This window comes from Ammospiza caudacuta, chromosome 20 (genome assembly GCF_027887145.1).
Source record: "Ammospiza caudacuta isolate bAmmCau1 chromosome 20, bAmmCau1.pri, whole genome shotgun sequence".
NCBI classification, from domain to species: Eukaryota; Metazoa; Chordata; class Aves; order Passeriformes; family Passerellidae; genus Ammospiza; species Ammospiza caudacuta.
The window spans coordinates 9,687,478-9,709,709 of NC_080612.1; the positions used below are offsets into that span (position 1 = coordinate 9,687,478).

The window sequence follows — 22,232 nt, forward strand, 5'->3', positions numbered from 1 at the left end:
CAAAGCAGGAGGCCTGTGTGCTACTCTGGAGCTGATATAAAACAAGCAGCACTGAGCAGGTACAAGTACGTTTGATCCTCCTGGGTGGGGATCAATCCAAGGCTGTTTGTCCTTTTCACTGAGCTGTTTGCTGGGGTGTCCCAAGTTCTGTCTCTGTGCTGATCACTGCTGCCCCTTCCCCTTGCAGCTCCTCAGGTTTTCACTTGTTTTTTGCCTGGCAGAGGTGTTTGCTGGAGGTTCAGCACTGGTGAACCATGTCTGCAGGGGCTGTGGGTGCTCAGCTGATTTTGGGCTGTCACCTGCTTTGGCTCTATTTCCTGTCGTGTTTTAGAGGGCACTGAACCTTGAACCATCAGTCAGAGTTCCTCAGTGACTTCTTAATACCAGCCTTAACACTGGCATGGGGTAAAGCCCCTCTCTATTTCCCACTTCTTAATACCAGCCTTAACACTGGCATGGGGTAAAGCCCCTCTCTATTTCCCACTTCTTAATACCAGCCTTAACACTGGCATGGGGTAAAGCCCCTCTCTGTTTCCCACTTCTTAATACCAGCCTTAACACTGGCATGGGGTAATGCCCCTCTCCATTTCCCACTCCTTGCTGCCACAACATTTGGTATCTATTTCTAATCTTATTTCTGCCACAGAGCCCTCAAGGGAATTATTTAAGCTGCCTATATTTTTGTCTTGCTTTAGAAAAACACGGGAGATGCTCACCTGTCCTGGCAGAATTAGTTGAATCATGGATGTCTCAGCAGTGCTGTTAAACTGGGGATGTGCTTGGGATGAGGCTTACCTGGGAGTGGTGCTGCTGTAATTATTGTGCAGGATTGAGAGCAGCAATCAGGTGGGGTGGCAATTACAGAAATTGAGGAGGGAGTGGAAACTGGTGCAGTGCTTGGAGAGTTTGGCTGTGGTTGGAAAGCTGGACCTGTTGTAGCCTTTTGGGCCCATCTGAGAGGATAAATTCTATGAGAGGCCACAAAGGAGTGGGATTGAGAAGAGTTGTGGGTGAGAAGTGCTTGGAGAAAAGGATGAGCACATGCAGCGCCATGATCAGTGTCTGAGGGGCTACAGGAGCATTTCTGTGCTGTGGAAATTGGCCAGCTTTGCTCAGAGCTCTGTCCTGGGTCTGTTCTTTCTCACTCTTCCATCCCTTTGAAGTTCTGCAGGGCATGCACAGTGTCCTGCTCTGAAGCACCAGGAAGGCAAAGCTGTCTGTGCTGCCCTTCCTTCAGTGGGGTTGTACAGGAACCAGTAAAAATCCTGATTAACTAAAAACCTTCAAGTGTTCACTTGGGTGTCCTTGCAGGACATGTTTCAAGTGGCCTGGAGCTGCAGTTAATCACAAATATTGCTGTCTTTAGCTGTGGATTTTCCTGTTTTCCCTCATTTTGCTGCTTTGCAAAGTAGAAGCAAACTTTAAGACAGATTGCAGAGCTTGCAGTGCATGGGCTGAGGCCAGACAATCTCCCAGGAGCACAGCTGTTGTTTCTTACTTTGAGATCCTAACAAATACTGAAACCATTCAATTATTTAATGCGTTACTTCTCTGGGAAGAAAAATAGATTGATCTGAACTGCTGTGAGCTTTTTCTTTCTATGTTTCTAGTCCAAGCCCATCGTTTCACACCTGGATTTGCATTTTTTTTTGTGTGAATTGCTGGAACCAGACTGTTGGAGTGGCAGGACTTGGCTGGGTCTTGAAGTTTAAAGCAGTGAAGGAGCATCAGCAAGCTCAGATTTTGGAGATCACAGGGACCTGGAGCAAAGGAGGTCTGAGGAACTCCTGAATGGCATTTCAGTTTGAGATGGAATTTTATATTTGTTACTTCAAAATCAGAGAAAACATAGAACGAGCATTTCTTTTTGTTGTCACCCTTGCCCTGTGTCCCCTGAGTGTCCTGGGTGCTGTGTGGGGGAGTGAGACACAGCCCTTTTCACATGACCACCCTGCTGATAGCACATTGTGGGGGTGCAAACCTTGTTTTCCAGCTTCAGCTGCCTGCTCCTGTGCTGAAAAGTGCCTTTGTTTTTGCAGCATATTCTCAGGGGGAACCAGGGACACTTGGAAATGTTTTTATTGAGTAAGAGGCCTGACTGCTCCCACTTGGAGAGGAAGGGTTTTATTTTCCATGCAAGAAGTTGTTTTGAAACAACTGAAAACAAGGTGTTGTTAAGGCAGGTCAGTTCTGTGCTTGGAAGGGAGTTGCTGATTTCCTTATTTAGTTTTCCTGGTAATTTGGTCCCACAGCAAAATTAAGTTCTTGTTCCTACTCATCTATTCTTACTGAATTTGTAGGAAACTTATATCCTCAAGCCTATTTCCCTGCAAAATTGGATTGACACCTCCCCATGGACAGACAGTGGCATCCTGTGAGCCTCACCCTCAGGCAGCCCAGGATGAAGATCATTACTGCATTTTATCATCATAACCACAACTGCAAACCACCCTTGATCAGGAAGGAAACAGTTGGCAACCAGCTTTTGCAAGAGGTTTGAGACAAAGCTCAAAGGCAGCCACATCAGTAAATTCAATCTCTAATCTTCTTCCATTTGTAACTCTTAAGAGTTAGAGATGTCTCCTGCCTGTAGTGCACAGAACTTGGCTTCTGGAAAAGTCAGAAATTTTTGGAAAATTCCTGCATTTTGATTTCCATCCCTTGGCGCGCTGAGATCCAAGGGGAGCACTGCAGTCCATCATCCCTTTGAAAGCATGTGCCATAAATAAAAGTGCATCTGAGCTCTGATTTTGTAGCTGCTTGGATTTCAGTGGGAGCTCAGGATCTTGTGTATTTAACTGCAGGATTGGGCCTGAAAGGTGTTTTTCAAAAATAACTTACCTTCAGTTATTCTCTCCTAACAAGCCCTGATATTGTGGCCAGCGTTTGCCAGCATTGCCTGTGTTGTGTTGGAGATGTCCTTGTCTGAGGGGTAATTAATAGTTTGAATAAACATCCTTTCAGTCTCTGACTTCCTTCCAAGGGAAGCACAAACCTTGGATGCAGTGACAGAAGGAAAAAAAGTTGTTTAAGTTCTAGCAAGCCAAGAGGGGATTCTTTGCTGAGTCCCTGCCCCTGTGCTGGTCCATCCCATGCCCTGGCAGGTGAGGGAGCTCAGCGTTGGCTTTCCCATCTCCTGTCAGCCAGAACTGCCCAAAAAATGCTTGGGAATCTTGTGCTGGCACTTAATTCAAAGCTGCTTGAATTACTGGGGTTTATCACCAATCTGCCCAATCCCTTTTTAGACACCAGTGATCCAGGCAGGTTCTAGAAGAAAAACTGAGCTTATCAGCCTTGCCAGCCTGTTTTGTTCTCTTTTTTTTGGAGGAGAATGAGTTATTTACCCACTGAGGCCAGCAAGGAGCTTTCCAAAGCTGTCTTGTGGAGCTGCACCTTCCCAGCTGTCCAGGAGAGGGGAGCCCAGCCTTGGTTTTGAGAGCAGGATAACGTTTCCAGAGGAATCTAAATCCCAGTCTGAGCCACTGGGGAACATGGAGTGTGCAGCTATGGAAATATGCTCTCCGTGCTCCTTAAGGAAAAGGAGACCTTAGGGATGGGAAGTCCAAAATGCTGATTGCAGATCCAGCTGCTCCAGCTGTGCTGGAGTCTCCTGTCCTGTCCGGCTGGGATGATGGTTGGGATTTCTGTGCCCCCCTGCCTACTGAGCAGGGCTTTGAGCTGAGTTGTAGCTATGAGAAGGCATTTCAGTAAGAAATTTTCATGTGAAAATAGCTTTTTTTAAAAATCTATAACCTTTTAAACTGTTCCCCAAACATTCTTGCTCATGTGTGGATAAATTAGCAAGGAGGTGTCTGAAAAACCAGATTCTGAGTCTAAAAATAAAGGCCATCACATAGATGTGGCCCCAGAAGAGTTATTTCAGCAGCTCTGAAGGCAGGAATGCTCCCTTTCCCACAAAGCATAACGTTCCCCAGTTCAAAGCATCTGCCTTCTTGAAATTTTGCCCTAGAATTTCCTCCAAATGCAAAAAGCCTTAAAATAGTCTGGCTCATTTGGCTTCCCCTTCCTGGTGCGATATTTCAGTGAAATCTGCAGACAATGCCCCGAACCTCAGAAATGATCTCCCTAATGATCCCTTTATGGGAGGAAACAACAGCCGTGGGTGGAACATTCCTCTGCAGGGTGTGACAGAATTTTCCTTGGGAGTCCCAGACTTGGACTATTTTGGATGCTTTGGGAGAGGCTGGGAATGCAGGAGCTGCTGTGCTTCAGTTGTAGCAGTTTCTAGGGAGCCAGTGCTGCACAGATTTTTCCTCTGGAAGGTTTTTTTCCCCTCCCTCAGAGCTGCTGTTGGTGAACTGGAGTGTGGGCTGACCTTGCTGAGAGCTGCAGCCCAGTTGTGGCATCGTTTCCTCAGTGCCCCAGGGTGCAGTAGAAAAGGTTCCCATAGATTTTTCCAGGGAGCGTTGAGCGCTCTCCCTCTGGTTTGATGTGTCACTCCTCAGTTGTGTTTATTGCTGGAGCTTCTGCATGGGCTGGCTGTAATTTTTCTGACAGTTGCTGACATGCCTTTGCTGGTTGTTTGGCTGAAGCTGCTTCACCTATCAGGCTTTTGTCCTTGTAATAAGTAGCCTCTGAATTTACTGGTGGTTTAACCCTTGGCAGGGTCTCTGCAAGCAGGGTGAGTAAAGGTGAGGTGGATTCAGCTGAAATCCATTTTAGAAAGAATCAAGAGCCCCAGAGCAGTCCCAAGATCCCAAATGGATTTGTGATTTGATAGTTTGAATCTAAATAAAACCCAACAAACTTTTCTGTTATCTCTGGTCCATCTTTCCCTTCCTGCCCTGTGTAAGTGACTGAAGTTGCATCAAACAAGGACTGTGTTTCAAAGAAAAATGTGGTTTATTGCTCAATGTGTCTTATTCTGTTAGGGTCTGGCTCAATTAGTGCTAGAACAAAATTAAGTGTTAACCAGAAATGGATGTGCCTGGGCTGGGAAAAGCTTTGGATATTTCTCATGGCTGAAGATACTGCCTGATAACTTGGATTGCTTTGCTTGGCTCCTTCTGTGTTTTGCTCCATGAAAACAGCGATATAGATTTTCTTTCTCATAACTCCAGCAGTACAAGCAAAGGGATGGCAGCTGCTGTGGTCAAATAATAGGAATATTTCCTTGCTGCCCAGACAGTTCACTTGGCCATCCCATCCTTTGGTCAGCCAGGGCTGTCCTCTCTCCTGGCATGTAAAAATGAACATCTGGGCTCTGCAGCTGTGGGGAGGCTCTGCCTGCCCTGCCCTGGGTGTGCTGCAGTCTCTGGCAGGGTTTGAGCCTGTGGGAGGAGGAGGAGGCTGTGTCTGGCGGAGAAAAATGCCCACAGGTTGTGGGTTTGACAAGGTCATGGCTGGAAATATGTGAAATACTCCCTTGGTTTTTCTTGTCTTTAAACAGAGATCAGGGAACACTTTGCAGAATCAATAGAGGGAGGAAGGAGGAGATGAAGATGGAGAGTGAGCAGAAGAGGAGAGGGATGCAGGTGCAGCACAGGGCAGTGGGTGTGTGGTGTTCACAGGGGTCTGAGGATGAGGGAAGAGATGAGAATGTTGACTCCATGTTTCAGAAGGCTTGATTTATTATTTTATTATATATATTATATGAAAACTATACTAAAAGAATAGAAGAAAGGATTCCATCAGAAGGCCGGCTAAGAATAGAAAAAAAAAATTATAACAAAGGCTTGTGACTGACTGAGACAGTCTGGACAGCTGGGCTGTGATTGGCCATTAATTAGAAATAACCACATGAGACCAATCACAGATGCACCTGTTGCATTCCACAGCAGCAGATAATCAATGTTTACATTTTGTTCCTGAGGCCTCTCAGCTTCTCAGGAGGAAAAATCCCAAGGAAAGGATTTTTCATAAAACATGTCTGTGACTCTCTGCTGGTTTTCTGAGCCGTGTCCTGAGCTGCAGGAGTGTCAGCCTGGCAGGCAGGGAGGTGCTTTTGTGCTCTGTGTGTGCAAACCTGCTTAGGAAGCTGCTCTGTTGCTTCAGCCTCCCTCCTTCACCTGCACCTCCTTTCTGACTGCAGGTCGTGTTTCCTGCTGAACTGAGGCACCCAGTGCCTGCACATCTCCTACCCCAGGCACTTCCCTGCCATTTATTTGTTTATTTAAACACTTCCAGCCATCAAATTCCAGTGCTGCTTCCCTGGCCCCAGTGCCAGGTTTGGCTCACATGGGAGGTGTTGATGTGTCCCTGCTGCTGGGACAGCACTGGCTGTCATAATCTCTTAATAAATAATTAAACCTAAGTCTCTGGAATATTTGGGAGCTATTTTGTGTCACAATCCCTGGTGTTGTAAGCACCATCTCTCAGTTGTATTCATTCTCTCCTGCCTGGCTAAGCTTTATCACCTGGATTTTTATGAATGGGTCATTATTCTGAAATGTGAGCATATGAAATATGACTAGTGTTAGATTTCAATACCTTTTTAAGATAGTGAATGGATTGGGGTTAAATATGGGGTTTTAAGCTGTGTGACTTCATATATTTTATAAAAAGTCATGCCACAGATCCTGTAAGGCTCCAGCTGAGTGATTAAAGTCCCATAATGTTCTTTTGTAACCCATGAATAATAAGCAGGAGCTGAGCTGCCAAAATGAATCAAAAGTGAGTTTCATTCAGAGTCATTTCCCTAGTGAATTGTGACAGCTGGACAATGTCCTTCCCTTGTAGTGACACCGAGCTTTTTCTAGCCCAGAACACGTTCAGTGAGCAAGGTTTCAGGTGAATGGCATGCCAGGAAGAGCTGCTGCTGTTTATTCTCATGCTGGCACAACTTTTGCCATCTGCTGCAAGGCAGGAGCAGGTCTGAGCTCGACCTTGCCTTGTGCTTGAGCTCAGGGGCTGTTCCTGCCCTGCAGCCTGAGCCTGGGCATGGGGCTGGTGCTGTTGGAGGCACTGCAAGCTGCAAACTGTGACCAGTCCTGAGTGCCTTTGATGCCAGCAAAGCAAGAAACCCAGCCTGAAAATAGAATTCCAGACAGGCAGGATACTGTGTCTTATTGTGGATGTTTAAAATTGGTTTTTCCCCCCTTTTTCCCCCCTTTTCCCCTCTATCCACAATATTTATTTTTTTTTTAAATATTGTGGATATTTAAAATTCTTCCCCCCCCCCCCCCTCCTTATTTGTCTTTTTTTGTTGTTGTTGTTGCCTCACATACATTTTTGGTGTGTGGTCATGTTTGTTCCAGCTGTGTTGCATCCGTGCTTATGGCAGGTAAACTGACAGGAATTCCACTTGGAAATCCCTCCTTGCAGAGTTCCTGGTGTGCCTGTCCTTTCCCCCCATTTCTATTTGCTTTTAAACTCTTCACCTGTGCTGGTTTTGACTGGGGCAGAGAAAGAGCCCCATACTTGTGATGAAAATTAGAAAATTAGCTCTTTCCCAACCCAAACCAGCACATGAACCTGGATAAAAATTCATCTTGCAAAACCTGATGTAACCTGAGTGGTTGCTAAACTTACCCCCCATGGAAGTCAAGCTCTGGAATTGCAGATGTGGCTCTGATGTTTCAGATGTGGCTCTGATGTTTCAGATGTGGCTCTGATGTTTCAGATGTGGCTCTGAAATTGCAGATGTGGCTCTGAAATGTGGCTCTGAAGTTGCAGATGTGGCTCTGATGTTTCAGATGTGGCTCTGAAATGTGACTCTGAAATTGCAGATGTGGCTCTGATGTTTCAGATGTGGCTCTGAAATGTGACTCTGATGTTGCAGATGTGGCTCTGATATTGCAGATGTGGCTCTGATATTTCAGATGTGGCTCTGAAATTGCAGATGTGGCTCTGATATTTCAGATGTGGCTCTGAAATTACAAATATCACCAATTGCAGTGTGCAAACACCTCAGCACACAAATCAGCTGGAGCCCCTCAGTCATTTACAGCCTTCCCAAATAAATTGAGAGTGTTTTCCCTCCGATCAAGCCCAGGATGGAGGGAGGGTGAGGAGCATTTCCAGGGTCCCTGGGCTCTCCAAGGTGTGTGCTGGGCACAGGGAGGTGCAGCAAACCCTGCAATCAGGGTGTCAACACCAACAGGAGGGCAGAGCCTCACCTTGGCTATCCTGACGCAGATAAGGAGAATAATGAGTGGCTGCAGAGATTTTCTGCATGATAATAGTGTTTAATTTTGGGTGTGGGCAAGGCTGTGGCTGCTCACCTGCCACGTGAGGAAGCTGTAGTAACCCTCCATGAGGTGATGGTAAAGCTGTAGTAACCCTCCATGAGGTGATGGTAAAGCTGTAGTAACCCTCCATGAGGTGATGGTAAAGCTGTAGTAACCCTGCATGAGGTCATGGTGAAGCTGTAGTAACCCTCCAAAAGGTTATATATGTTTTTATAAATACTTATAAGTACATTTATAGTATTTATAATACATTTTTAGTATTTTATAGTATTTATGTAATATTTTTATATTATTTATACTATATTGGGCCAAGAAGCCCCCAGTGCTCGGGTGTAAAACTGTTTCTTCCCAAATCCTTGCCATCCCCCAAATTCTAAAGCTGCACCACTAGCATCAACCTTTCTTTTTTATTTTTAAATTTTTATTTTTTTAACCCTTTTATTTTCAATTCTCATTATAAATATTACCATGAGGTGATGGTGAAGCTGTAGTAACCCACCATGAGGTGATGGTGAAGCTGTAGTAACCCTCCAAAAGGTTATATATGTTTTTATAAATACTTAAAAGTACGTATATAGCATTAATAATACATTTTTAGTATTTTATGGTATTTATATAATACTATACTGTATTTATATAATACATTTATAGCATTTATGCTATATTGGGCCAAGAAGCCCCCAGTGCTCAGGTGTAAAACCATTTCTTCCCAAATCCTTGCCATCCCCCAAATTCTAAAGCTGCACCACTAGCATCAACCTTTCTTTTTTTATTTTTAAATTTTTATTTTTTAACCTTTTTATTTTCAGTTCTCATTTTAAATATTACCATGAGGTAATGATGAATCTGCAAGGTTTTGGCCAGAACTACCTGGAAGTCAGCTGTCACTTCACCCCCTGTGTCTGTCAGTGTTTGTGCAGCTGTGGAGAACGTGGGGTTTGATTTCTCAGCGTGATTTGGGGTTAAGTGAAGGGGCAGCTCCAGCAATTTTAAGCTTTGTGCAGCGTTGGATGTAATGTGCTGATGGAAAGTGTCCTGTGCAGCCTGAGTGGTTGGGATTGGAGCTGATGACACAGAACTCTCTTCTTCAGTGACAATTGTGGTAGTTATGTTCTATTTGCTGACCTGCCAGGGTGGAAATGTGCTCAAATCAAGCCCCAGGGTGATGAGCCCTTCAGGTTTGCCTGCTCAGGGAAATCAGCTGGGCACTGTCCTGTGCTGAGACAACCCAGGCTTCAGCTTGCAGTGGTTAAAACTTGAGGGTTTTCTCTCGAATGAAATCAGTCTGAGAATCAAAGTAAAATTTCCACCCTTCCCCAGTCTGGAGGGACTCGTTTGTGTGAGGTTTCAGCAGCAGAAAATGTGAGGCTGGTTCCAGTGTGAGAGGGTTGCTTTGAAATCTCCACAGCTGAGGCTCCTCAGAGAATTTGGGGATGGGAACTTTATTTTTAGTCGTGGTCTAGATGTTCATTGATCTGGGCTGGAAGTGTGGTAGCAAATGAAAGAAGCATTAACACTCAGAATTCAAGAGCAGGGACCAGGCCAGGAGCATTAAATTCTCAGCATCATGACCACAGCCCTATTTGTAACATTAAAAATGCATTTGGATGCTGTGAATTTGGCAGATGTCAAGTGTCTATAAAACACTTGGTAGAGGGCAGCTTTCTGATGTGAATAACAACATTCAATTGAACTATATATTGGCTAGAATCAAATAAAAATAACATGTTTCTAGCACAACACCAGCAAGCAAATAGAAACCATGGAGGTATTTTAACCATTACTGGGAAAAAAAAAAAATCCCCAGTGTTAGTTCAGTTAATCCCCAAGCAAGGGAACTCCATCTGAAAATTTGCTTTTTCTCCCACTTCAATGACATCTTCTAGTAACACACAGGCCTCTTAATTCCTATTTGCATATTTCCTGGTACTGAAGGTATTTTCTTGCACAAGATTCCTGATGGGATGCATAAAGAGGTATTTGGAAATTAACACACCCACTAATGAGCTGCTGGTTGATGGGGTGATGTGACAGCTCTGTACCTGGCTGGAGGAGGAGGCTGTGTCCATCTGCAGCACTGCAGGGATTTGGAGAGACTGGCTGTAATTCACTGGGCTGGTTTGTTTTGGCTGCAGTTATTGTTGCTAACACTGTTTTTTGTCAGCCTGGTACTGTAAGTCACTGGAACATAACCTTTTAAAGAATGCATCACTTCCAAATTTAACAAACAAGTCACAGTCTGGTCCCACCTCTCGCTTGGGTTATTTTCTTCTCTCCTTTTGCTGCTTGGAAGATCTGGTGTGAGGGGGTGACACAAGGAATGATGTGTGGTCTGACCTCAGGAGCTGCTTGGGACAATGCCAAGGAAAGCAGTTTTTGAGGCAGTCTCCCAGTGATTCATGGTTTACTTCTGCTCCCCATTGTTTTACACCGCTGCCTTTGGAGTCTTTTGCTGTCGCATCTCAAGGTGAAGGAGGTTGCAGAGCTGTGGCTGATTCATGGGCTGTGTTTTTCCCTCCAGCTTTGGAGAATTTGGCAAACAGCAGAGCTGCTCACTGGCTGCCCAGCTTACCTGGGCTCAGGCTGTGAGCTGGGGTGGAGTTTTTCCACCTGCTGTGTGTGGTGTGAGCACAGCAGCTCCCACTGCGTCAATCCTGCCTGAAAAGCAGGGATGGCTGAAAAAGCACAGTGGCCTTAAACTGGGGAGTTTAACACCTTGGTGTGTTCCTATCCATGAATTATTCTGGGGACTCACTTCTGGAAGCAGGACAGGCCACATCTCCTCCTTCCCTCCTGCACCCAGGATGTGTCAGACACTCTAAACCACAGAGGAGGAATGTGATCCCTGGCTTGTACCAAGCACTCTGTGCCTGGAGCCACTCCCCCCAAGGCTGCTCCTGCCAAATTTACAAATTTAGTGGGTTTTTCTAAATTTACATTGCTCAGAGCAGTTGGGAAGCCTTGGTCAAACGTTAGGGAAAAAACTCGGACACTGCTGGCTCTGCCTCCCAGCCCAGCCCTCTCCATCCCCACCATGATTCTCATGGCACTTAGAGGTTGCACAAAATAGAATAAATAATTCAACTGGTCCTGCCAAATTTACTAATTTAGCTGGTCTTTGCTAAATTTACACTGCTCAGAGCAGTTGGGAAGCATGGGGCAAACCTTAGGGAAGAAGTTTGGACCTTGCTTTCTCTGCCTCCCAGCCCAGCCCTCTCCATCCCCACCATGATTCTCAGCTGGTGCTGGCACTCAGAGGTTACACAAAGTTGAATAAATAATTCTGATGGGTTAATTGTAGCTTGCAGGCTCAGCTGTTGATTGGAGTCATATGGTGTTTTTCCAGTGTGTCACAACCTTGTTTTCAACATCCTCGTTTCGTACAACCACAACAGATGATGTCTCCAGCCTCTTTATTTCTTCCTGCTCCTCTGCCCCCAGAATGAACTGCAGGAAATGCAATAACTTCACTCCTGGTTGCTGTTTGGGGTGTGTGTGCATTTCCATGTTTCCCAGTTGCACTGATGAGGAAAGCAATAAATGAGTGAGGCAAGGTGCTGGGGCACAGCTGGGAGAGCACTGCCTCTCATCCATCATGGCAATAAAAGCAATTCCTGGCCTCTTGATACTGTTTTTCCCTAGAATTTCTGTCCAAAAGAAACCTATTAATAAAATAGTAACAAAAGCAGGAAGAAAATGCTTTTAAAATTCATGATTCACCCTTGTAGCAGGAGCAGAGTGTGAAGGGAAATGCATTTTTTGGATTCTGTGGTTTCCCCTCTCTTTTTACAGCTGAAAGAGCAGTCATTTGTTACATTAATAAACTTCTGTATTGCACCTTGAGCAATTAGACCTAATTTCATGCCCCAGATGTTGTTTTCTTATCCCCTAATAACACTATTTATTAAAGATGAGGTGTTTTCTTATATTTGAAATTTGTTTTTCTATTTGCTTTAATCTGTCTTTATAGTAATTGGGAAGGTGATGGTTTTCTTTCATTAGTGGTTAATTTTCTTTATTTGTTTATTGGTTAATTTTTTTTGTTGGTTAATTTTCTTTATTATTGGTTAATTTTCTTTATTTGTTTCTTCTACACTCAGTATTTTACTCTCAGATGCTATGGTTAGAGTGTACAGCAAAAAAAAAGTTTAATTGATTTCTTTTAACTGTCTTTTATCACAATTATTAAATATCACCATTAGAGAAATAGGTTCTTTTGAAGAAGCTCTGAATTTCTGGGACTGTGTAGAAAAATCAGCATTTTCTGTTAGTGCTGAAGCAAAGGGAGACAGCAGTTGGCATCCGTGAAGAATTTCAGGCTGAATCTTGAATTTTATCCAGACCTATCCAAAGCTCAGACCATATAAAACAGTTGCTGCTTGCTTAATAATTTAATTATTAATTATTAATTATTAATTACAGAGTAATGTACTGCAGACCTGAGCACAGAGACAGAGCTAAATACGTTGAAAAGAGCATTCTTTGCTCCTTTGCTTTGCACTTAATCCACAAGCCTTTAAATGGAGGAGAAAATTGAATTCTCAGAAGAATTGGAGAGGCTGCTGTGGACTGTTCAGCCCTCACACATTTTTGTATTTTCATGTCCCTCTGTGAAAATCTGTGACACCAATGCATAAAGTGTTAACTTTCACATGATTCAGAACATTTTTCAGAGGAGACTTTCCTTCCCCCCCCCCCCCCCCCCCCACTCTGGAAAATGAATTATAAACCATCTCCAGCTTTTTCTACTTTTATTATAACCCAGCTATATTCCAGCAAAAGCTCCTGGCAGATAGTTTCCTCATCCACTTCCAAATGAAGATGTGTTAAATTTATTTGCTGAAGGAACTTGTAGCTTGTGCTGTAACCTTGGTCATGGGACTGGATATAAAAGCAGAGGGATAGAAGCCCACTGAACAGCAGGGAACAAAGTGGAGCTGGAAATGTTATCAGGCTGGGCAGGCAGAACGTGTAGAATTACTGCAGAAGGCAGATTTTGGCCATGTGTTTTTGGATTTTGGATTTTGGACATGTGGCTTCCTTCACTGCATCCACGTGTGCTTCACACTGCTCTGCCATGGCTGAGTAAATAAAAGGGACCAGGTGCCCCAAGAAAATAGCACTTAAATCCTATTTTAAATATTAAAAATGTCTTTTAATCCTATCAAATGGTGAGAGCCATTTCCTGGGCTCCACCTCTTTACCTGTGCTTAGGAAGAGCCATTCCTGCTGCAGGTGTGTGGGAGGCTGAGGTGCCCATTCCAAAGGAATCAGCCTCATGTTTTCCACCAGGATAATGTCCTGTTAATTCAGCAAGGGGTTTGGGCAAGCACTCAGTGTTCTATATGTGTGTTTTTTATTTATAATTAATGATGAGCATAGAGGTCTTGTGGAGGTTTCATTTTTCTGCTCTAAATATCTGTTGATCAGGAGTAAGTTCTACCTATTTTTCCACACTTAGTATGGAATTAGTCAAAATATATTCCAGCAACCCTTAAGAGCTGCTTTCATAAAATATCTAGATGAAATTTTGCCAAATCATTATTGTAAAGTGGATACTGAAACCCTGGCCCACTCAGGTTCAATATTCCAACGTGGTATATTGACTTTTGTTGTGCTGCTGGTATTTATTTTCTTTGTAAGAAAGCTGCTCCCCTCCAGTGCCCCAGCCCCAGGGAGTGTCAAGAGCAACTGTGTATTTCTTAGAAAGGTGAAAACTGAATGCAGATTTTCTTTCCTCTCTGACCTTGTTTCTTTTCCAGGCCCTGGAAGAAGCCCAGAAAGCCATTCAACAGCTCTTTGGTAAAATTAAGGATATTAAAGACAAGGCTGAAAAATCTGAACAAATGGTGAGCAGCACTTTCTTTCTGGCCTTTGAAAGGGAGAGGACACTGACTTTTCCTGGCAAGTGACATTTTTGTCCTTGGTGCTGGCTGGTTGGGAATTTCCTGTGTTGAACCTGTGGTGTCCACAGGGCTGCTGATCTGACGGTCCCAAAGAGGAGAGAGTGCCTTCTTATCTCCTGAAAATTCCATTGCTGGGGCTTGATATTGAACCAGAATCCTTTTTCATTCCACAGGTGAAGGAAATCACCAGGGACATCAAGCAGCTGGACCACGCCAAGCGTCACCTGACCACCTCCATCACCACCCTCAACCACCTGCACATGCTGGCAGGGGGGGTGGATTCTCTGGAGTAAGTCTGGGAATTCTTGGTGTGATGTTTGTGCAGTGTTCTCAGTGGGTTTGGCACAGCCTGCCTGGTTTCTCTGAGGGAATTTTGCTCCCAGGTCTGGATTTCTGCTGGCAGGTCTGTGTTGCTCTGAGTGACCCCCAGCCTGGGTTGTTGTGTTTAATAATTTGCAGCATTGATTGCTTGTATTTCTCTGTTGCTTTTTGGTGATGAGGAATGAGTATGGCTTCAGTAAGGAATCCTCATTAGGGATGTACTCTTGGGAGGATTTTTGTCACTCTTGTATCTAAAACTGCAATGAGTTTTGGTAAAGGTCAACTCTAATTTTTATGAGTTTAAGGAAACCTTGCAGCTTGTACCATGTGTAAATTGGGGGTTAAATATTTCCAATAATCCTTTTTGGTTTTTTTAATGTGCTTGAGGAGCACACAATTTAGGAAAATACAGGTTTTTTACATGTTGCATCTGTGAAGTTGCACAGCCTGTTCTTGGTTTGTAGCAAATCCTGCACGAACGCCGGGTCGTGAAATGCTGAGAATTAAATTTTACTCAGCCTGCTGTCTCCACTGGAATGATCCTAAAGGATGATATAAAAATAAATTAACTTGATTTTCTTTTTTTTTTCCCTGTCAGTTCCCTGTGAAAGTTATTAACAGAGAAGTCAAGGCTAATGGCTTTTCAGCATCCTTCTCCTCCAGAGGAGCTTTAACTCACACTTTGTGTGTGATGACGAATGGCTTCACTCAGGTCATTACAGTGAAATAACATTTACTGCCTCCAGACCCATACTGGGAAGTGGATGCACTCAGTAGTTTACATGTTCCTTGCCAAGTGTTGCTTTGACATTTATGGTTTTTTTTGAGGCATTGTTAGATTTGTGCCAGATTGGTTTATTTTAGCGTCGCTTAAGTGAAATTTTAATGCAGCGTTGGAATGTTAATGAAGAGCTGCGTGTTTTAGAAAAATAAATGTCAGTAGGGACCAGTGTGACCCAGTGGGGATGAAGTAACCTGTGGAATTACCCCCCAGGACTTTCATTGAATCTGCCTTTGTAAATCTTTAATTTCCTCTGCAGGGCTATGACCAGGAGGAGACAATATGGGGAGGTTGCCAACCTTCTGCAAGGCGTGGTGAATGTGTTGGAGCACTTCAACAAATACATGGGGATCCCTCAGATTCGACAGCTCTCTGAAAGGTAAAAGGTTCAAACCCTGAGCATTCCCTTTCCTGCTGGGGAAGAGGGGTAGGAAATGTCTTAGGCAGGTTCAGAATCTCAAGGAGGTGAAGCTTTGATTTTTCTGGAGTTACAATAATTTGGTGAGGTTTGGTGTGAGTCCCCACCACCCTCAGCAGTAGTAGGTGAAGGCTCAGTGGCCACTAAGCCACCATTTCTCCTCAGTCTTGGCTTCATTTGGGATGTGACAGCTGGGATTTGAGAGAACAAGGTCATCCCTGTTCTGGGGGACAGTGCTGTCCCTGCCTGAGGTGACTTTGATCATTACTGGGGTACTCAAAGGAGTCTCCCAGGCACAGTCATTAATTTTTTGTGGTGCCTCCCTTTGCTAAGACAGCAGCTGGCTCCCTGTGTTGTTTAGTGATGGAAACAGAGTTTGAATGATTTGTTTGTAATGTTTTCATGTAAATCTGTTGGACTTTCTTTATGGCACAGACACCTCTTCCAGAAAACACAGATGGAATCCATGAAGCAGAGCAGAAGAAAAATCCACTCTAAATCTAGAGAAGGAATGGGGCCTTGTTTAACAAAGCATCTGACCATAAGCATTTGCTTAAATGAACATGAACATCAAGGAAATGTAAACATATGTCAGTGCTTTTCTGAGCTGAGGCTGTTGTCTATTCCAACCTTGTGCTCAGAGATTGCTTGCAGTGGTAATGCCCTTTGGGCAGAAACCTGCTGTCATTGGCCATTTAAAGGCCAAATATAATTTAAGCCTTGCTCTAGAATTCTGGCTGGTTTTCCCTTTCTGCTGGATGATTATTTAATACTTTTGTAGTTTGCTGATTGTTACAGAAACCAATTCAGGCTCCTGCTAAAAGTCAGGGTGGTTTCGAGTCACGCCAGCAAGACTGGCAAGGACATGGAGGAAAACTTCTTTTGTTTTATTCTCCCTTCAAGATAAGGATCTGAAAAGCTCAAGAAAGTCTGTTCCTCCTATTTTTAGCATTGCCTCGGCAGGGTTTTCCTCCCAGTGTTTATACAGGGAGAGCTGCACCATCTGGTAGTGATAGAGGAGGCTGCTGTGGGGTGGAAGGAGCTGCTCTGGGGGCTCCTCACTGCTCCACATCCAGGCAGAAAATTCCTGCAGGGAGGTCCACGGCACCATCATTCTGCTTTTGGAGTTTGACTCCGTGGCTGTGTGTCAGGGTCTGGTTTGGAGTTGATTTTTCTCTCTCTTTTTTGCTTGGGAATCCTTTTGTGGTTCATGAAACATCAGAGGAAGTTTGCCTGGGTTGAAGGAAAACTTGCAGCTTGTACCATGTGTAAATTGGGGGTTAAATATTTCCAATAATCCTTTTTGGTTTTTTTAATATGCTTGAGGAGCACACAATTTAGGAAAATACAGGTTTTTTACATGTTGCATCTGTGAAGTTGCACAGCCTGTTCTTGGTTTGCAGCAAATCCTGCACGAACTCTGGGTCATGAAATGCTGAGAATTAAATTTTACTCAGCCTGCTGTCTCCACTGGAATGATCCTAAAGGATGATATAAAAATAAATTAACTTGATTTTCCACATCCAGGCAGAAAATTCCTGCAGGGAGGTCCATGTCACCATTATTCTGCTTTTGGAGTTTGACTCCGTGGCTGTGTGTCAGGGCCTGGTTTGGAGTTGACTTTTCTCTCTCTTTTGCTTGGAAATCCTTTTGTGATTCATGAAACATCAGAGGAAGTTTGCCTGGCTTGTTGCAGGGGTATTTTTAGACTGTGAAATTGCTGGGGTTTGATATCTCATGGATTTGTTTTAATGGTACAAGTGAAGCCTCTAGGATGGTGGGGAAGGCAAGAAACGCTTTAGTAGATGTTGGCACAGACCTGTGACATAACCAGTGTCTGTTATATACAATAACCCCTTTATATGCACTGCTCAAGGAGCAGATTCTGTTGCTTTCTGAAATAAAAAGCCTCTTTTTTCCTGGTGTGAATGGAGTGAAGCCAAGTATGAATGGGAAACCATGGGAAGGAGAAGTGCCTGCTTGGTGCTGTTGGATGTGCTCTTTGTCATGGGGTATCCAATTTAGGCTGCTGCTCCTGGATGCTGTGAGAAGCAATGATGTGTTTTTAATGTTGTTTTCCACCTGTTCTGTCCCTTTGAAAACAACCAAGCCAAAATCCCACTGTAAGGATTCATTGGAAACCTGGACTGAACTCTCAATTAGTTGGCTTCTTGTGCTGTTCCTGTTGAGTATTGATGTAAAAATGTCACAGTTCAGAGCCAAATGTAAATATTTTCCTAAGAGTGTTCCTAAAGCAATTTCTAAGGCAGTGCATTGGTAGCTGTTGTAGTAAACAGGAATATTTTCTTATCTCTTAATGCTCTGCTGTTTTCTGAGTTTGGAGGGAGGTACAATTAGTGGTCCCAAACCCACCCAGAAAAAATGGTCTTGCAAGCCTAGCAGGTAGTGGAAAAAAGCCTGGAAAGTATTTAGGGGAAAGATAACTATAAGTTTGCCACAGGAAAACAGGCTGGCTCAGCCTCTTTTTATCTCAGCAAGCTGCCAGGCTTGGTTTAAGATTTCTGGTAGCTTTGGCTAAAGGAATTGTGGTTTCCAGTAATTGAATGTCATTTGAAACATAGCAGTGGCTTTTGTTGTTTTTATTTTTTAAAGGCAGGGGAAACAGAGAACAAAAGCCACTAATAATAAAACAGAAGTCAGAGGAACAGAAATCATTAATAGCTGGATAACCAGAGGGTTTGGCAGCCCCAGGAAAAGGCAATTCCCTGCTGTGTGGGATGGCTGCTGGGGTATCCCAGGTTCTGGGGGAACCTACCCAGGGAAAGAGACCCTTATCAAACCCTCTGAGGCTCTGAGGGATCCTAAATATCTTATCTGGGCTTGCTGAGCCAGCTCACCTGGTGCAGGGTTGAATGTCCAGGCTTTTATGGCTGCACTTTCCACTGCATGGAGAATATTCTGAATTATTGCTGACAGCTTTCCACAGGAGCAATAATCTCCAGTGGCTGAAGCAGGTGCCCCCCTTGTGCTCTGCCTAAGGCAGGTGAGCTCTAAAGAGGTGGCAGAAAGGTTTTCTTGCTTCTGGCTGCGTGTTCATAATCGAGAAAATAATTGAGTGTTTCTCTGTGTGTGTGGTTGTATAAAAAGTGAATTTTACTGGGAGGGCACTGGGGCTCCCTGTCCTTGCCCACACCTCAACTTTGGTTCTGCTCTGTCCCTCTCTTAGAAAATATGAAGGGAAAAACAAAAAAAAAAAAGAGAGATTCAAACTTGTTCTCCCTGCCTGCTTTTGAGAGATTTTTATGCAGGACCTATTTTTAAAAAATACATATTTTTAACATCCCACTGGAGCAAGGCATTCCTGCAAGTTTCTTAATTTAAGGATACGAGAATCCCCATTAAGATTATCCTTAAGTACTTTCCTGAATCAGAGCCTAAACCAACAAAGCTTGTGGACAGGGCTTTTAACTGTTTGACAGAGGCTCTTTTAAATGTGTTGAGTCTTGAGGAATCTGGCTGCTGCTCTTTTCAGTGCCTCCACTGTGCTGCACTGCAGCTGTTGTCAAACAGAAAGGTCCCCACAGCCACTCAGAGGGAAAGAAGTATCACTGCTGATAGCTTCCAGTTGTTCATACAAACTAAACTCACTAATTTCTGTGACTCCTAATTCCACACTTCTTGTTTCTGGATTATTTAGAAGATAAAAAAATTCTTTTTTTTTTTTTTTTTTCCCATTTCTTTTCCTGAAGAATGAAATATTTCTTTCTGTGATTCTCACATGAGCTACAAGTGCTTTCTTGTAGAATTTAGGCAGGAGTAAACCTGTAGCTGTGGCTTCTTCCTTACTGATTAAATTCCCCACTCCTATTTCAACAAATGGAATTAGATTTCAACATTTTGTTTCCCACTTATGAAGCTGTTAGCTGGATGTCTTTACCTGGAAGAGCAGAGGAGTCTCTGAACATTCCTGTGAAGCAGAGAGCTTAAGTGAGAATTATTTTTGACACTGCAGGCAGGAAGCTTTTCCAACAAAATCCCCATAAATAAATCCTGAGGAAGGCAGGTCGTACATCCAGTTAAATCACAGATATAAATTTATATTTCAGCCATCAATTTTAAAGGACCGGAGTTTTCTGCATTTGGCACCAGGAAAGAATCCAGCATTGTCAGATCATCTCGTGGGTTTTTCCTACTAATGGAACTCAAATGGGAAGATTAAAGAAGCAGATCATTCCTTGATAAGGTCGAGGAGTCTTAAACAAGCACAAAAAAAATTCCCAAGTCTTCTCCCCACAGTCTGAACAAACATTTTCACAACAGTAAATGTCGCCAGTCTTGCTAAAGTATCAATCTCAGTGGAAAAATCCAGTGTGTGAGTGATCAGCTCAGACCTTTCCAGTATAATAAAAACTGATGGAAGAATTCAAGGGCTGCAGAGGGATAGAAGTGCCTCACTGTTTGCTTTGGCACTTTCTAGTGTGTGTAGGCATTTCCATTTCCCTAGAAGTATCAATTAAGCTGTATTGACTTTTATTTCTGGAAATTGGAAGCTTTATTCTCTCAGCCAAATAAAGAGCAAGGTTGTGGTTTATTCTACTCTCATTTCATACCTTTTGCTCTTTTGTGCTTCTCTGAGACACTGAGAATTTATAGGATAAAAGTGCTGCCAGCTGTATTCATTTAGAAGTGGATCAGCACACCTGGAGCTGTGAAAGGTTCATGGTGGAGATTGAGACATTGTGAAGCTTTTTGCATGTTGGAAACATATTTCTGTTGAAATGTGGGCAACAGAAATGAATTTCAGTGTAGATCACACTGGCATTAAAGGCCTTTCAAAGAGCTGATTAAGTGGCTCTTATCGAAATATTAAATGGCAGCAGGGCAGGAGAACCCAGAACATGTTCTGCTGCAGCTGAGGGCTCAGGAATTGCCATTCAGGGAGCAAAAAGTCTCCCAGTTTTGACACAAAGACCTTCTGGGTGTGGATATTTTCTCTTCAGCATCCTTTTGATCCCTTACAAACCTTCCTGCACCTTGCAGGGAGGTTTTTGAGGTGCCCCCCAAAGCCTTTCCTGTATCCCCTCAGGGTGAAGGCAGCACAGAACGAGCTGGGGCAGCAGATCCTGGCTGACTTCGAGGAGGCCTTTCCTTCCCAAGGTACAAAGGTAAAGTTCTCACTTCCCCTCTTCCTCCCATTGAAAAGTGTCACTGAAAACTCTTCAGGGTGATTGGTTGTTGGATTTAGTCTCATTTTTCCTCTAGGTTTGGTCTCTGCCTGTTTCAGGAGTTTCTCTAGAAAGCAGAGGGGGATTTCTGCCAGCCTTCCCTTCACCCTGCACCCAGCTCCTGCAAGAGGGCTGCAGCCAGGCAGGGAATGCTCAAAAATTCATCTCTGGGGTTTCCTTGGGGTCTCACCCAGTCACTGGTTATTGGTTTGTCACAAAAATCAGTGTTTTGTTCAGAGGAAGCCAAGCACAGGCTGGCTGCTGACACAGTGCCACCAAGTTTGTGTCTGGTTTGCTCAGCACAGATACAAATCTGGGCTGGGGCTAAAGCACCAACTGTGCTTCCCCAGCACTGTGCATCCAAACATTTGCAAACAGTAAGGGGAGTAGGTGTGAATTTGAATTTACTTCCAAGAAAACACCAGTTCTGTCTTTCAAAATACCAGCTCTGCTGTTTTCTTCATAAAAGTACAGAAATGAGAGGACTCTTTGTGAAGGGCAAATCTGTGTTTGTGAGAAGCAGCACCAAAGCAGCTTTTTTTTTTTTTTTTAAAGTTTCTAAATTTTCTGCCTTTACCATGAAACAACTTCATGGTCAGTGAAATGGGAGCAGCTCAGTTTTCATGCAGCCACAAATAAAGAGTAGCAGCAGAAAAGAGAATAGTAGGAAAGGATAAACTTGGATACATTTACAATCACCCATTGAACTTATTTAACCTGAAATAATTTTCTTCCTGTTTATTTTGACAGAGGACTGGTGGGCCCAGCAATGTCCTACGTGATGCCTGCCTGGTAGCCAACGTCCTGGACCCCAGGATCAAACAGGAAATCATCAAGAAATTCATTAAACAACACCTCTCCGAGTATCTGGTCCTTTTCCAGGAAAATCAAGATGTAAGGGAAGCTTTGAAAGCTCCATTTGGATTTCACATTTTGCTCTGCTGGCATTCCCAAAGTTCTCACTTCCACAGGTTCCTGTGGTGAAAAGTTTTTATCCCAAGGGCTTGGAAACTGATTCTGGGTGTGATCTGGAGTGGCTGATGAGCTGGGAGTTTTCTCTGCCAGGATCCTCCCACCTTAGACCTCAGTTTCTCAGATCATCACTAGAAATGTTTTCTCCCACATATAGAAAATAAATTTGTGTTAGTTTTATTTCAACCCTGCAAAAGGTTGAAAAATGAAACTGAAAATTGAAAACTCAACACCGCCCCCCAAACAATCAAGTACACCCCAAAATGCTCAGGAAGCTGAGAGGGAGTGATTTCTAGAAAGTTGATTATCTTTATAGCTATTTTTTAAACTATCCTGATACTAACAGCTTTGTAAAAGTTTACCATAACCTTCTTGAATTTGGAAAAAAACCCCACACAAACCAGAATCACCTTTAGATCAAAATGTGTTTTATCAATTCAAATGTTTGACATAGGCAGTTTAGGCTTTCTCTATTCTAAGTTTAAATAACATTTTTCC

At 43.6% G+C, this 22,232-nt stretch overlaps 1 protein-coding gene across 2 annotated transcripts in view; it reads left to right on the forward strand.

The window, feature by feature from the left end:
* Nucleotides 1–22,232, forward strand: part of VPS53 (VPS53 subunit of GARP complex) — a 64,213-nt gene that overhangs the window by 4,879 nt on the left and 37,102 nt on the right. For both annotated transcript variants that reach the window (XM_058817690.1, XM_058817691.1), the window contains exons 5-9: nt 13,913–13,999; nt 14,230–14,345; nt 15,418–15,537; nt 20,624–20,702; nt 21,513–21,656. In XM_058817690.1, the coding sequence (XP_058673673.1) occupies nt 13,913–13,999; nt 14,230–14,345; nt 15,418–15,537; nt 20,624–20,702; nt 21,513–21,656 (546 nt within the window). The remainder of the gene's footprint in view (nt 1–13,912; nt 14,000–14,229; nt 14,346–15,417; nt 15,538–20,623; nt 20,703–21,512; nt 21,657–22,232) is intronic.